At 42.6% G+C, this 17,511-nt stretch overlaps 1 protein-coding gene across 5 annotated transcripts in view; it reads right to left on the reverse strand.

Annotated features, from left to right (window-relative positions):
• Positions 1–17,511, reverse strand: part of LOC311489815 (rho GTPase-activating protein 29-like) — a 28,940-nt gene that overhangs the window by 10,500 nt on the left and 929 nt on the right. For 2 of the 5 annotated variants that reach the window (XM_084547099.1, XM_084547098.1), the window contains exons 2-7: positions 16,946–17,334; positions 5,063–5,206; positions 1,627–1,723; positions 1,256–1,328; positions 944–1,004; positions 171–320 (exon numbers count right to left, since the gene is read on the reverse strand). In XM_084547099.1, coding sequence (XP_084403225.1) covers positions 171–320; positions 944–1,004; positions 1,256–1,328; positions 1,627–1,723; positions 5,063–5,206; positions 16,946–17,243 — 823 coding nt within the window. In that variant the 5' untranslated portion in view covers positions 17,244–17,334. Of the gene's footprint in view, positions 1–170; positions 321–943; positions 1,005–1,255; positions 1,329–1,626; positions 1,724–2,124; positions 2,485–2,568; positions 2,669–5,062; positions 5,207–16,945; positions 17,335–17,511 lie in introns of those variants that run through there. The other 3 variants (XM_084547102.1, XM_084547101.1, XM_084547100.1) reach the window with 3 other exon arrangements.

The following is a 17,511-nucleotide window of genomic DNA, read 5'->3' on the forward strand; positions in this document are numbered from 1 at the left end:
TTCTTTAAGCACATATGGCCAAGACTAATGAAGTCATTATGATGGTTTAAGATCTATATGTTCATGCAAAATTTAACCTTGGCTCAGACATATTTTGCATGGGGAACATCATAAATTAGCAAATAAACATTCTTTCCTATATTATCTAGTATGATGTCCTAATGTCTCACCCATGGCCAGTCGTTTCTCCATCCAGGCCAGAAGGTCCTTGATGTACTTGGACCAAGCCTTAGCATAGAGCAGCGCAGACTCCACCCCGCTGTCATTCTTCAGCAGGGTCAAGTCAACTTCTTCTTCCCGTGACAGTGGCACCTCGGAGCCTGTGAAGCCAGCAGAGGAGACACGCACATCACACATAAAGGGTAAGATTAAAATTTCCCTAACGCTTAACTGATTTACTCTATCTCAGTTAGACTATCCCAGCAGACGTGTGTGGGAGGTAAATGAAAACAAGAAAGAAAAAAAAAAAAAACACACTGAGGTAGTGAGGTCAGTGAAGTTGCCGGTGTAGGAGGACATTAAAGTGCCAGGCATCTTTTAAAATAATCTAGCAGCATTATTTTCTTTTTTACTGGTTACACCGTGCAACCTTCCCTAGCCGCCCGCCATCTGATTCAACACAAACCCCATGTGTTTCCCATCCCACACGGAACTACTCTCCAACAGGCAAGGAATGTCAGATATGTGGAAGGAGCAGGGGAAAACGAGCAAGTAGTATGAAACACGCAGCAGAAATAACAGGGGTGGAAGCAGAGGTTTAAGGCGGGTCTACCTCAGGCATTCAAGAGTCCAAAGCTTAAATCACTCAGCTAACTCAAAAGCTGACACTTCAGGCTGCCCTCAGCTGCAAAGCAACCGTCAAATGCTTTGTAAAGAATACATTAACAGCTATTTTACACATAGATAGCTCAGAGATCAATGACGAAATGTGAACAACACTTACCCACGAGATCGCTTTTCTCTGAAACATATCCCTCATGATCCACAGAGAGGTTGTCAAAAGACTGTGAAAAAGACATTTTAGATTATAAGGAGGGAACAGCAGACATACAATCAAAGTCAGACATCAGAAGCAGCCGCATTTTCAACACCCCAATTAAGAGCAGAAAGCAAGACTTTGAGGCTTTTTTAAATGGAGGCGTGGTAAAATTGCTGCTTTAAGTGCACCCTTTTGAAAATCTTGATGCTTCAAAACAAAGGCTAGAATAAAGTAATATCTGGTACGAAAGCGGGGAACAGAAAACTGGTGTCTCACCCTGCTTCTCCCGGTGTGGGGGATCCCCAACCCTGAGCTGCTGTCCACATCTCCCATAAGGAAGTCAGAAACTCTGAAGGGTAGGTACACAAGACAGAGTCCACGTCAAAAGTATACTTTCATATGTGCAACACTGCAATATTTTCAGTTAAAAAGCGACTCTAAAGAATAGTTGCGCCGGACTAAAAAACAAGAAGCAAACCTACTATTTAAAACACATATATAGGACACACATAATAATAGGTTAAACTAGGCCAACAAGCTCCCATCTTGTCAAAATCAGGCCAATTTTTATTTATTTTTTTGGCTGAAACACAAAAAAGTCATAAAAATCTAGTGGTGTTGAAAGGGTAAACAAGCATTGTACTCACACATTGCCGAATGTGAATGCCAAAGTGTCAATGGATGCGTGGACGTCGCCAAATATAGCTTTTTTGTTTTCTGGGTTCACTTCCTTGAAGTTAACGCCTGTGGAGAAAGATAAAACTCCTTTAGCCAAAATGAAATGCAATCACAAACCAGCTTTTTTATACTCAGCAAAGGCATCGGTAAAGTTAGGCCTGCACACGACGCTGACATCTTAACCACCAAAGTGGAAACCCATGAGCAAGTACGTGACATATAAATGAAACGGCTAGATTTAATGCAGGTGACTGAGGTTATCCTCTTGCAGCCTCCAAGACCGTATAGATTTTCTAGGAAGTCATTTATTGGCCGTAAAATTTTTAATGTTGTTGCAATCGCTGACATTCTCGTTGACATGCAAAAAGTTAACCCCCCCCATCTGTTACAACAGGTCAAGGGTTTTACAAAAAAAGCTTAAAACCACAACTGTTAGAGTGGAAGCGGTCAAAGGAAATGTCACGTACAATACGTCTTCGTACCAATGTCTTCTTGAAGTGGCTTCAAAGATCTTCAAGGTTGAATGTTCAAGACATATTCAGAAACAGTCCCAAATGATCCCTCCTTTGCTCAAATGTCTTATAATCCTCTGGGCCATAATCCATGCTGATCATGCACAGAAAACAAAAATCGATGGCATGCCCTCTTGGCGTTGAGATATGGTGACAGCAAGGCGTCCTGCAATTTTAAAAGGTCTTCCAATCTCGATAAATCTTCGCAAACAAGTGCACAGAGCAGAAAACACTTCCCTCAGCAAGAAGACATTTGCGGAGAGCAATCAGAGGAACTAAAGACACAGTCAGTGAAATCCGACTAAGCTGAGTACTTCCTGTCTGCCCCGCCACAGGAAACACTCACACAGCACGAGTTCTGTGACATGAAATGCTGTAGTCAACCATGACAACACTTACCCGCTTTCTGTCAGTCAACTGGCATTGTCAAGCGATAGGGACCTCAAAATTTCAGCAACGTGTATGAGTTGCTGGGCAAAAAGTTTCTAGTTTCCAGGCTGCTTCATGGCTTTTTATCCTCCATTTTCTCTTCAGGAGATCCAAGTCAGTGGTGGAAGGGTAATTGTTAATTCCCAGCTTGCGAAGAAACATAAAAAGGTCACGGCATCCTGGGTTCTGGGAGGCAACCCCGCGTTCCAGGGAGACTCTTGAGGACACCAAAAAGTAAGGAGGCGCGGTGCGAGCCTCCCTGTCGTGCACCTCCCTGGCCCTGAATGCTAGCGTACAACTCTGCACCGACTTCTTCCTCAGGACATCCTGTGGGTCTCATAACAATGATTCCAGAGCTCGGCCCCCCCTTGTCATGACTGAAATATGGAAACTGCATCATTCAAGTACAGGGCCCATTGTTTTCTCACGGTTGAGCCGTAAACGAGACAATTAGCACATTAAATTCTTCTAATTTCTCTGGCCCGCTTAAACTGTTTCTATAATGTTATAGCATTAAAAGACTGAAACCAGATGTGTTCATTTTTATTGCAGCGCAGTTTCTATTGCAGCGCAGTTCGAGAGGGAACATGAACACTGTCTCAAAATGTGACCAGAAAAGAAACCTTGTCTGTTTTGAGCCAATGAGACTTTGCGAAAAGATCATATCTTCGATGACACACATGCAGAGGAGGACAGACGGCAACAATAGCCGTCTCTGTCTGGAATCAAACCTTGTGCATTACACGGCTTTGTGGAGCTGAACACGTTTCTGACTTTTTTCACCTTTATCAACACACAATGCATACAGTGTCAAGCACAAAAACAATAGTAGGAGAAAATCTTGAGTGCCTAATCTGGCATTTGAAACTGGTTAGACAACAATGTGTTTGGAGAGGGAAGGAGGGGGGAGGATTTTTTTTCCAGTAAATTCTGGCAGCTGTCCAAATGCCCCAGGTGTCGTGACCAAGCTTCAAAGAGGAACACGGGCGAAGAGTCGACACACTCTGAAGACAGTGAGGTGCACAAGGCCTGTTATCATCCAAACCTTTGAGTCTTCATCTCTGATGTCTCACTGATTCATCCTTCTTTCAGTCTCTCCTTTTCAGGCCTCCTCTGGCTCACTGTCTGTGTTAGTATTGTGTTACTGGCCATTAGGGACAGTCCATCCAGGGAGTGAGCAGATGCAAGGCACCCCCTTGTGGACAGGCAAATTCCTGAGTCAACTAGATGTGAAACTACTGCAATAAGTGCGACAAGAAATTGCAGAGCTTTCCTCATAAAAGCAAAGACACACTGCACTACAATGTACAGAATCACCATCGATCTGTCACTGTTAGCATGCATGACTTTGGTTCGGTTTCAAACATGAAACATCCTTTCTCATAAGTAATGCCTTCACACTCACACATTCGTAAACAAAACAATTTGTTAATTGACAATTTTTGCCAATCTTTATTCAATCTGTCTCGACACAGATTCCATTTGGTCAACACTATATGATAGGTAGCAGAAAAACATACTTTATAAAGACAGCGACAAGGAAACTGTATTTACTGCGGATTTGTTGAAAAATGGTCCATACCAAATCCATTTAGGATTTAACTTATGACAGCATCTGCACCAAACTAATCTATTATACTGGATTACTTCATCCCTAATTGTGATATCAAAAAGGCTTTGCAGCACCCACTTAAGCTTTTCAAATACTTCAGATTTATTATATGACTTTCGATGGGTTTTATAGGAATATTTGTGATTAAATGCTGTACGAAAATGTACAAGTCAGCATGAGTTGGTTGCTTTTGTGCCGTTCTTCCATCCCATGACTCATGTCGAAATGTGTTCAACTAAAGTTTTACCTCAACAAAGCCAATCATTCCTTTGGCTAATCAGTCTGTCTTTTGTTTCCTTTTTGCATTCTAAACATTGTCAAAGCACCACTCAACAGGCAGACGTGCATTCTTGTCCATTGTAAGGCAGCAAGTGAGATGCTGAGATACGGCAGGTGACCTGTTAGTAAGCCAGACACCTCACTACACGGAAGAGAGTAAAGAAACGTCGACAAGCAGACGGCCAAGGGCCCTGAAATACGGAATGTAGATTACAGCTGTAGAGGCTCCGCTCTAAAGATTCTTGCGTGCAAGTCAGGTGAAGACTTACGCTTGCAGTGGTTGACTTTTTTAGCAGATGAACTTGTGACTACAGAATTTCTTTGTGTGTGTGTTCATTCAGGAGACAGGAATAAATTTGTTGCTTAAGGAATAATAACTTTTTACGCTGTTTTTAGAAGAATATCATGAAGCAGAGATCAATGAGATAGTCCAGAAGGGTGTTTCCCACGCAGCTCTAAAAGACTGACGTATGCCCCTATCGTGAGCCACTATCTGAGCATCACCTTTGCGCTTTTACGTATTCACCTATATCGCCCGTGTGCACCCACGCATGCTAGTGAGCAACTACTGACCTTTGACCTTAGCAATGACCGTGCCAGCTGCTCCTAGGATGTCTTGCGAGTTGAGGGTCGGGTGTTTGCCAATGACAACCTTAAGGACGCGGATTAGCTCTGCCAAACGTTCCTGCACCGTCGCTTGAAGACCTTCCAGATTCTCTGGAAAAGAAGAAGAAGAAGTCCGTTTTGTTAGGTCGCGTAAGCATTAAGACCTTGACAAGAATAACACATTCTTAATTAAATCCTAATCCCAATTACCATGCACCGGGTGCAATCACACATTCTCAGTTCAAATTAACACCTTCGCACTGCAGCATGAGTCACAAGTTAGCCAGCGTCATATCAATTCTTGGCATTCTTTCTGTCGTTGCGTTACATTCACATTACATTCACAAATACTTGGTCATTTAGAAACTATGACGTTACTGCTGTTATCTTTTATCCAATCCACACAGTTCCCCTCAGGCAAACACATGTTCTGTTGTTATCTGTGTCTACGGTACAGTTGAAAAGTGGAATGGTAGATGGCCTTGCTTTTCTACTTATTGGTACTCAAAGCGCTTTACAGTCACAGCTGCACCTACCCGTTCACTCACACGAGCACATTCACACACCACGCACTGGGAGCAACTTGGGGTTCAGCGTCTTGCTCAAAGACACTTCGGCATGTGCCACATTGGATCGGACCGCTAACCCTGTGGTTCGTGGACAACCTGCTCCACCTACTGAGCCAGAGCCAGAGACGGTTGTGGTTCAGAGACGGTGACAAACTCAGTTGCATGAAATGACTGTGACGCAACTTGCATTCTGCTTCCTCTAGGCACACAGTGACACGGTGTAAAACGGAAGAGGTGAACTGTAAACACGTTGCACTGTCCCCCTCACGAGTCTAGGTAAAGATGAGGAAATTTCTACGTGCTTTTTATGCTTTTGTGGTCACAATTCAAATACAGTCAATCTACAGAGTGAGAAAATGTCCTGGTTCAGGAAACCACAGATTTTATCTTTACAAATGCCAATGTGTCAGACATCATCTTTTCTGGTAAAGTTAACAGCGACAGACAGAAATTATATTTATGACATAGGCTTAATGCTTTGTTATTGAATGAAAACAAAAAATCTTTTAAAGTACGTATATAATTCGAAGGGCTGCCATCGTAAATAGAGATTACAATGAAATTCTGGAGGCGACTGCAGCCACACACGGTACCAATTATGCAATCATGTGTTTTCTGCATGAGTTAGCAGACAGTCTGAGCAGCACAAAAAGTTGAGGAAGATCTTAGATCCCTCAAATGCCAGTGAGAGTTAAAAGAGATGACAGGACGAGGAAAAGAATGTACAAAATGCATTAGATTACACTTCTCTAGTTATTTATTTTTTTCAACCATATCATGTTCTATCAGTCCTTCTGCTATGAAAGGCATCTCTTTCCTGTAAAACCAGGCAAAGCAGCGAAAAGCAGCAACTTATTTACTCATGCATTTAACTGGTGGTTTTGTTGGCCACACACTTATTTTGCCTACACAATCTTTCAAAGCAGCCCTTAAAAGATAGCAGAAGAAAAAATTTAACTTGCGACACGGCGAACTTCTGCTAACAACAAAGCAACTACACAATAGGAAGAACCTGCGTCCTGCGCCGATGCAGCTAATCAGAGGAGACTCCGCAAGGTTGGCACCAGACAGTAGGTGAGTTCATGTCTAACTCACTGTTTTGGAAGAAGCGGGGGCACCGGCTGGAAACAGAAAAGTCATCTGTTTTTCATCAAGTCTGCCCTAACCGAGCAGCAGGGTGAGGCGAGAGACTGAATTTATTGCAAGGTTAAAAGGAATTACAGAGGGAGTGAAAATGAGAGCCTGGGTGTGTGTGTGTGTGTGTGTGTGTGTGTGTGTGTGTGTGTGTTACGCTTTCTACCCCTCTCTTATTCATGCGCACACTAATTCAACTGGCCGGCGTAAAACATGACAGAGGAGACATAATCCACAACTGAGACATAAGCCCTGGCCATCTGTGATACTATTCCACAGATGACGGAAGAATTAGACATTAACAGACGCTAAGCAAGAAAAGAAATGCAAGTTAGCACCATAAACAAGAGGAATAATGGTGTTTCTTCAGTAATGTTTTAAAAAAAAAACAATCTGCTCAACTAGAGGATCCATCTTGGTGGTCAGATGCTGAATAGTAAGGATCTCAAGACGCATTTAAAATGTCAGGTATGAACACAAACATCTTCAGCTGGTTACTTGTGATCCGATCACTCAGGACGTATTCATATAACCAGGTCTGAACAGGGCCTGTGTCCCCAGCGTCCACCCTAGGATTAAAGAAAATGTGTCCTTTACTGCAGGGGGCTCACCTGCTCACTTGCCCCAAGGTGAGAGGTCCCTGACCCTCACCACACACTTTGAAGTCTGCCTCTCTACCAACACAATGAGTCTTAATTAAGCACCCTCCCCTTCCTTTTAACCCTCCTCCTCCTCCTCCTCAGTTGTGGCCATCAAGGCATTAGTGGTTAGCTCACTGGCTTTTGAAGATTTTCTTATCAAAGGGTTTTTAATTAGCATATAAGAGCCGGTCTTAATGAGGCGCACACCTGAGAATTTCCACTTAGCATGACACAAATGGAGCATGACTGAAAAGCGCTGCTACGGAATCACAGGAGCAATGTAGCCTAGGATCGCCCATTTCCTTTTTCCTCTGAAAAAGAAAAGAATTTAATTAGACTAATCTGTTCTTCAGAGGAGCAAAGTGAGTGCAAATTGGGAGGAAATAACAATAGCCGCGACGCTGTGGCAACAAAAAACGAGGATGTCCCGAGCCAATCTGCTGGACCGGAGCTGAAGCCAAAGAAGGCATTTTATTCGCTGTTTACTGTACCCGCTCACAAAAGCGGCAATGTGCAGAGTTAAAAACACGGCGTCATTAAGTGGCACGTACAAATAAACAGCAGCCAGCCATTTCAATTAATGATAAACATACCGACGGCAACCTTTAGCAAACAAAGAGAGTGTCCACGGCGATAATGAGGGCAGAGCTTCATGCATGCATCTATTTTGCACCACACATCAGAGACCTGGCAAACGTTGTAGTCAGAATGTGAGAGAAAATATAAAGGATCAATTAAGATATAAGTAAATAATGACTTTTTAAGATCATCAAAAGGAGAAATAATTCATTACAACCGTGAGAAATAAAAATGTAAACATGGCTGCATAGTTTGTGTGCAATTAGGCTTCTTAGATCTGTGTTTAAAAAAATTATAAACGGGATTTAAGTTTCAAAACAGGGTCACATTTAGTGATTATTGGCACTGTTGCTTTTGTGATTGTGTTAGAGTATCTGGGCTCACCGCAGAGAGCTGGTAATAATCAGCGGCGAGTGGTTTTGTCACAACAATGCCATCATAAAGAGGACTGGAAGTTTGCTGGTGACTGTGAGGGCCGTTCCATTGTTTTGGTAGAGATAACAGCGCAGAGGCACAGAGCTGGGCCATATTGTTTAAAGGAAGACCCCCTGCCAACACCGACGCAGCTCAGACCTGCCCTCGTCTTTCTTTACAGCGGTGCGACGTGCTAGAGCCCCAGCCGCGCTTCACGCTCGGCCTGGATCAAGACCTCCTTCGCTTTTAGGGAAATAACTTTACTATGAAGTGACATTTTCTAAATCAGAGTTTCAACTGGGATGTTGCAGCCAATCCATCGTATGTGTCTGAAAAGCCTGCTTCTAGTCCTACCAGAGTGAGAAACAAGCCGAAACTTCTCTAATCACTGATCCAGAACAGTTTACTCTTTTGCTGCCAGTCTAGGCTCATTATCTTGCAAACACTCATATCACACGTCATAATATTGCTAAACACGCCAAACATATACTGTAATTGTAGTTAGGCAGGTTTAAGTGGTGACTCTACTTTAATGCAGCACACCGGCTCAAACATTTATCTTTTAAATTAATGTTGCCTCTTAAATTGTTGTGTGTGGGGGGTTCCATTGTGTCTTACGAGGCTCACTGTGAGTCTGGCGCAGAGAAGGACCAATCTAATCCAGACCTTCAGGTGGTCTGACAGGGGTTACAGCCTCTGCTCCCCCCACTGATAACAACAGGCAATCAACTGGCCCGTCTGGACACGCGATCTGCTCGACATGAAACAAGCCCCGGCAGCTCTAGCGACACAGTGCTGCTTGAGAAACAGCCGCAGGGCTTTGGTGAAAGACAGGGGAGGCCACGTTTGTCCTGCGGCATCCCTCCTCCCCTTTCCTGGAAGGAGGGAGGCTGACACATTTACACCTGTAGCAGTAGACTGTTTTCACATTTTCTTTCAAATGTGTACCGCATTCCAGTCCGCTGATGCACTATTCCCTGTGGTGACTCAGCCATCACCCCGAATGCTCCCCTAGAAATGGAAACAGCCACTTTCGGCCCCGTCCACAGATAAACCGAACGAGCTAAACTCAGATTATCCACAAATCTCTTCAATCCCTGACCGCAAGGCCAGAAAGCATAAAATACTCACTGTAACAGACTCCGCTTGCATTGCTGAGCCGCCTGGAACCTGATCTGCGACAGGTGGAATTGTTTGGTCAGGATTCCATCTCCAAACACTAATTTCCCCCTCTGTCCAAACAAACACACAGCATTGCCGGGTGCCTCTCCCGTCTTTCCCATGCCTTGTTTGGAGACGAGGCGAGCCCCAGACATCACACAGACAGTAAACAGCAAGCACTCCATAAACAGCTACCTGCTCACGGGCCATTAGTGAAGGACACCCTGTGAGGTCCGGCCTTCACAGACAGGCTAATTCCTTGACACTTCGTTACGTGTTTTGGGGGGACTTTATAGCAGGTGACACGAGATGGCATTCTTGAATGAACAGTCTCTATGAGGTGTCAGCTAGGGATCTACAGACTCTAGTCGAAATCATAGACTTTTGTTTAATTTTCTATAAAACTGACCTCAAATGTAATTGGGGTTTCATTAGCAATTATTTTATTAAAGTTTTAATTGGCTAGTTATTAGCCATTATCATACCTAAGAGCTTCATCACTAAGGAAAGAAAAATAAAGGCAGGCTGGTACTGTTTGTGAGTTTTATTGACTAGTACGCAAATAAACCTAAACACCTGAATGAATTGCATCACTTACTACAACAAGGGACTGTGCGTTTGAGACTACCGTATTGGGCAAGAGAAATGATTCATTCTTTTAGACGGGAAAAACGACGGATCTAGGTATTTATTGGGACAGGCACGATTGTGTTTTTTCGTGGTGAGTAATTCAAAACCTGTGCAAACATAACATTAGTTTTTGCTACACTACAAATAAAAAAAATAACAACCTGGCTCACCAAGTAGCATAACAAGCCTTAGCCCCCGCGCTGTTGCAAGCCTGCCCCGGAGCTGTAAATTTTAGCCGTTCTAACCCAATCACCAGCAGTAACGTCCCCCCTGCTAGCAGGAGTTCCAATGGCAAATCCTCCCCTCGCCATGACCAATGTCCTACACAAACATCCAGAGCCCATAACCATAAATCCCACCCCAGGAAACACACCCCAACCACAGGCTTGCACAAAAACATCCTTCAGCATCACAGGGGAAAGTTACTGCCCAACAAATCTCTCCTTTCTTACTCCTAAGAGCAGCGGGCCATTAAACCATTATGTGCTAGATTTCGGCTTTTCTCTCGACTGAAGACACCACCTGCAAGTGGCCACTTCAGCTTGGCACCGGGGTATTTGAGTGAGAGGAGGGAGATGTTTGTGGGATGGATTTTTCACAGTGGTGGTGGCTTTATGGCCAGAAAATAGATCATTAAACCGATTAAAATGTTTAAAACTGGCCTAATTATACAATCAAATTGCATACACTCACTTGCCAGTTCATTAGGTACGCCAGTGAAAAATAGTGCATTCTAATATAACCTATAGTCTGTAGTCCTGCCCTCAATCTTAGCTTCATGACTGTTATAATGTTCAGTTTACGTTAAAACAGGGTGAGCAAGAGGACAATTCAACCGTATATCCGTACGTCATTTTGAAAAACAAGGGACCTAGGTGCTGTTAAGTTGTACTGAATTAAACAAAAAAGTCTTCTTTGTTTCTGTATTTATCTGTGGGTTCATTAAAGGATTATCTTATCTTATGTTATCCAAGCACACTGCCTAAAATGGGGCTGTCAAAATAACAGAAACAAGTGTCGGTATAACACAATTCAATTCAAAAGTACTACAAACCACAGTTGAGTCAACAGCTCTCTGAGTGTAGTTTATATCCCTACATAGTTTAAATATATATTTTATTGTATTTTTTCACATTTTTTATTATGTATATAACTATTTTAAATTATACTTTTAAGATTTTATATTGTTGGGCATTCGATACAAGTAACTCTTTGAATCTTGAATATTTTTTCAATAAAAGCTGAATACCATAACCTTCACAAAGCTAAGATTTGGTGCGGACTATATTTGAATGCATTTGCTGTTTCTAGTTAAGTGGCGGGTGAGTGTAAATGCCAATATCTACTCAAATAAGTACAGAAACTCTTTGAATCTTTTTGAATTGACACCACGTACAGTAACCTAAACTTTCCAACTGTCTTGCAACCTCCATACAAACATTTTTTAAGCTGAAAGAACAAGCATTATGGTGAACAACTCCCTGTAAGATAAAAGCAAACTCTCCTTCAACATTTTTTTATATTTTTTTTATCATATGTTGCTCCTTCTGATGACAACAAAGTCACAGGCTGGCACTGTGAAACACAACAATGCAGTTTAACTGGAGTACTGCCTGATCTTATCACAGTGTCATGATGACACCAGCAGCCACAAACAGCCACAGTTTTCATGATGGCACAATGTTTCATGAGTCATCTAAATATGCTCTTCCTCATTTAAAGACATTTAATGCCTCTGATTAGACTAGCACTAGATTGTGTGAAGACCATTTTTTTTAGTAGCGTAGCTCCAGAGTCTATCTGTGGTCAGACAAACTGTACAATGAACACCATACACTGAGTAAATAAGCTTTTAACCTCGTGCTCTGCAGCTATGCCCGAGAGATGTTTGTTCTACCTGAAGTAGAAGTGTGTAATAGCTGCAGTGAAACTCCTTTCCACCTGAGGCTAAATAGCCTAAAATAAGCCAGACTCTACTGAGCACAGAAACCTCTAAGGAAACTGAATTTCAGAAGGTGTCCTGATCTGTTTTTGTAACAGGAGCCATTTCAAGCTAAAACCTCACCCTCTCCAGCCCTACTGTTGGCCTGTACACTATCCATAACTTCCACCGCATATTTCTCAACACACATTCCTAACGTTTTTTGGCTCGATGAAGGGCAAACCACTGTGCTCCAGTACTTTTCAAATTTCAAAACATTTTGAAGGGAAAAGCAGACTTTGGGTGAGTTGAATTGGTTCTTTCTGATCACCAAAATAAAAGCAAAACAAAGTCACAAGACCTATTAGCATAAGAACTTGAGAACAGAACAGTTTCATTTTTAGTTTTGTCCCGTTACATTCAGTTCACTTACACTCACTTGCCAGTTCATTAGGTATACTCGTCAAAATGAATGCATTCTAATGTAATAGTCCCGTACTACGTCGTGGCTTGATGGTTACGGTATTCAGCATTTGTTGAACATACCTATGCTGATTTAACAGTGTTTTTTCATTTGTAGAATTGTATTGTTTGACACATATTTCTATGATTTTGACAGCCCCATTTTAGATAAATAACAGAAACACTTTGGTGTTTAATAGCACAAGGTACATCATCATTCAAAATCACCTTTCTGACACTGTTTCAACATAAACTGAATGTTATAACCGACATGAACGGGGATTTAATGCAGGACTGTGACAGTAGACGCTGCTTTTGGTGTCATTATTGTACCTAATGAACTGTCGAGTGAGTGTATATACTGTACATGTAAGTGACTGACATAACTTTATAAATATATACAGGCATATATGTATTCTATGTCAAGCACAAGCAATTGTTCCTCTTAACTACTTCTTCAAAAATTTATTTGAAAACACAGAGTTCTTGTGAATTGTCGTTTCGTTTCTTTATGACTACCAAAATAAAAGCAAAACAAAGCCACTTGATTTATTGCTTAGCATAATAACTTGTGGCAACAATTAAATTTTTTTTTGTTTCGTCACATTTAATTCAGTCACACTTGCCAGTTCATTATGTATACTAGTGAAAACTAATGGATTCCAATATAACAGTCCTGCACTTAATCTCACTTTAACAACCGTTTGTCGCCTGTTGAAACGGAGTAAGAAATGTGGTAATTCAAATGTATGACGTTAAAGTGTATTAAAAGTTATTTAGACTAACCCACTGACTGAATCAAGGTTATCAAAATAATAGAATGTGTCGCTGCATAACATAATACAACTCAACAGTACAAATCACAGCCTCCAAAATGAAAACATAGTTGAATCAACAGCTCTTGGAGTTATTTGTAATAAATGCTGAATGCCATAACCTTGCACCATAACCCTGTGCATGTATATTGATTTAACAGCTAAGATATAACAGCATGTTTAGTCTGTGTCAAGCATAGAGACTGTTCCACTTCACTATTCCCTTAAAATAGGTATAATGTTTCTAATTCTTCTTTGACAACACAGAGTGGCGTCTTGCGAAGGGCAGATATGACCATGAATTCAAAGTGAATTTAGTTTTCATAGTCAATGTGCCTCACACCTACCACTAGTCTATTGAAGGCACTATAGCTACAAGTGAACATTTGTTCTAAAGGAATGCAGAGTATGCAGGAGAGCGGGGGGATGGGAGGGGGACAGCAGCTCGGCTGTGTGTGTGGAGGACTCCTTTTTCATGCCGATTAAAACCATTAACTAAGCTGTCTTCTGCAACAGAACACAGACTGAGATGGAAAAATGTGAATGGAGAAATTGCCCCGACCTTTTTAACTGCATGAGTCTTTTTTAACATCGGCCCTGAAGGTCTAAGCAATTACTGCCTCTTGCACTATTACTACTAAATGCTTGTAATGCTGGCAAATTAAACCTCACTGGGTGTGCTTGAGTTAAAAGCAATAGAAATATTTCAACATAAGAGAAGGTCACTTAACAACAACCACACATCGCTGCATGATGTTTAGCTGGCCATTGGCTGCCAGCTAGCCGGCTGCAAGTTGGCCATTTATTCAATAATATTTTGGGCCAAGTAACTCAGATATTATGGCTTGTAAATCACATTATTTCAGCATAATTTTGAGTATGATCCAGATGTGTAACTTGACAGTGTGTTTTGATGGGCCCTGAGAGTGGGTAAAGATAATTTTGGAACAACAGGAGCATGAGGACAGGGGTCACCTACTCAGTCAAAACTCATACAGCCTCACATTCTTTTCTTGGGTTACATTCTTTGACAGCTCAGCTATTGTTAGGCAACAAATCCCCGCGAGCGCAGTGACTGGGGGCACAGTTATGAGAGAAAGTGTAAATCTACACCAAGATATGACCTTGGGGAATCCATAGGTGTGAAGCCGTGGGTGTGAATGTGGTGGGTCTAGTTAACTCATGCTTACGGTGACCGACGGAGCGCCCCTGCGGGATTCCGTCGACCAAACACGCTGCATGCATGTGTCGCCTCCGGCTAAAAACCGGCGGGGAGCTCTGAGAGGCAAAATAAGCATCTTCCAAGCTAAACTAAAGCTATAATGTTCTCTCTGCGTGAGGAGCTGCGTGAGCCACACTGACTCAAACTTGCTTCTCGGCAAGGGGAATAAAATCCTGCAAGATCTCAACAGGGTGCAACGCCTCTCAGCAAAAAAACAACACTGTTATCGGTTTCACACTGTACTCCTGTGACGGACCTTTCCAAATATGAAAAGAATAACACAAGAGCTGTCATGTGCCTCGCTAACCTCCTCATCACCTCCTTCACTGTCTAACTACTTCAGCAAGCTTCAGCCAGACCTGTCCATGTGAGGTTGTTTGTCTTTTCAAGCAAATTTATGCTCACCCATAAATAAAGAATTCATCACTTAAATAGTGGTTTTAGGATTTATCTGTATTTGATTCTAATATGTTTGATTTCTGTAACCATCTTCGGCCACTTCTTGTTAGCAGTTAGCGCAAAAAAAGGACTCACTATTTACTTTTGAGCTGACAGGAAACCACATTATAGTGGCAGCATGTCAGATGTTTTATTCCGCCCCTCTGCTTATGACAGCGTCTCAGAGAAATGCAAAACAAAACTAAAGCAACCACTAATCCAAATGACATTAAGGGGTTATACGGTATGATTTCATTCCACCTGCTGAATAAGGGGCTGTTGCTGACGGGGAGGCAAATACCCCAAATGTTTTTGTGATGGTTCAGAGCAACACTCAGCACGACACAAGCTGAGGCTTTCTCGCAGAGGCCACACTCCTCCAGCCAGAGGAATGGCTAAACAATTCACTCCCACCGCCAGACCTACAGTAGAGCAATACCCCAGCGATTGTGTGTTTGTAGGTATGGGCCTTTAGCAGTACAGTCGAGGCAGCAGAGACTGTAAGGGTGAAACATACCACAGAAAAAATGGCTTTATAATAGACGATAAAAAGCAAATAAATTGCATCTTTGAGTTTTTTAAAGCTGGTTGTAAAAAAACTTGCATGTCAATGATGTTACTTTTGGCTCCAGAAACTTGTTTATCACACATTTTATAGAATAAGCCATTAATTAGTAGAATCAAATGACTTAAAACAAAAACACAAATGTTCTGCAGCCCTACACTAACACCAACCAATACAGCAAGCCTCTCACGGCGTTAATCCCGCTGTGAAGTAATGTGCATTCGTGTGGGCAGAGTGTTTGTCTGAGTCTGCAAGTCATCAAAACCAAGTGGGAAAAACAGAAAGTAAGTAACCTGCTTTCTGCTCTGGTGTCTGCTCCTCTCGCACTCTAGTGTGTAAGTAGTGGTGCGTGGGTGAGCGCAGTTGTAGCTGAAGACTCTAACAACACTGCGAGCACTCCAGCGCGTTAACAAGTGAGGCTGTTGTCGCACTACAGACGCTCCACAGGTGGGTCTGGCCGCCTGTCATGATAGCAAACTTTGAGGCTATCGTTACCCAAACAGTAACATCACACAAAAAAAAAAAAAAAACATTTTATTCAGAGCCCTTTACAGTGCTACGTGCAACTGCATTTTGTGGTTTTGAAACCAAAGCAGTGCACCAAAGCAGAGCAGGGACAGGGTTTGACGTGCAACAGCTGTGATGCGCTACCAACATTTAAAAGACAAGAATGTTCACTATAGCACTGTTTAAGAAGTGTTAACACATTGGTATTTGTGACCGGACAACTGGCCAAACAAAGACAACATCTTGTCAATACGTGCATATATACAGTGGAATTTGCCGGCGGAGAATTTCAGCTATCTACAGCATCACTGGTAAACATTGGGTTTTAGTGCCTCTGTTCAAAGAGCAAGGGTCTCAGGTTTAGACAAAGGGTCAGCACTTACTCAAGGAGAAATCCATTATTTTAGAGATAGAAATATGTTCTCCGTGGAGAAAAGCCTCTTCAGACAAGCATTCCTTGCAGCTGCTGTTTGATTTTAAATAAAGTACTTAGTCAATTGGAAAGTCTTTCTTATCACGCTGTGGAGATTGCCCTCTCAAGCGTCACCTGAATGCAACACATTCTCAACCATTATCAGGTTGACTGATAATTTAATATATATTATCAAGACACTGCTAGAGCCTTACATAGAGCAAGATATGATAAATACTTAGCATCCTATATGAACGGCAAGGTATGTAACAAGAGCAGCCAAGGGTGCAGTTTCTTTCTTCAGCTGTCATTTTACGGTTCCCTGACCTCCGCAGCCCCTGCACAAAAACCGCCACATTCCAGCAACTTCCTGAACTCACCTTTACACTGGAACGCATCCTTGAGGCTGAGCAGCACGTCAGCAAAGCTCCGCACGTCGTTCACCAGCTGCATCACATACTCGGGGTCCACTCCCGGTGCCCCCATCAGGCGGGACGTGAGCCCCATGCTGCTCAGAGGGTTGGGGTTCTTGGAGCTGCGACCCATATCCAGGGTCCTGGAGGATCCGGCCGTCAGGGGCTCCGCGTGGGGCCTGGAGAAGTGTCGTGGCGGTCCCTGTGTGTGCTTTGTGCCGCCGCCACCACCGCTGCTGCTGCTGCTGCTGCTCTTCCGTAGCATCCCAGCAGTCAGTGCGGCTGCTGCCCTTTAAAGGGGGTACAGCAGGCCAGCTAGCCCCTGAACTCACCAAGCTGCCCTGGTACCTGGACGGCTGAGGGACAGGGAATGATGGTTGAAAGTGGTGTGTGTGTGCAGATGGGGCTTTAGTCTCAAAAACTCATTAATATATATATATATATATATGAAAACTAAATAAAGACCTGTCACAAACAACAACCACTTAAGCCAGAGTCTAAAATCATATTTACATTTTTACTTGAAACTAACT

The sequence above is a fragment of the Chelon labrosus genome (genome assembly GCF_963514085.1).
Source record: "Chelon labrosus genome assembly, chromosome: 6".
NCBI lineage: Eukaryota > Metazoa > Chordata > Actinopteri > Mugiliformes > Mugilidae > Chelon > Chelon labrosus.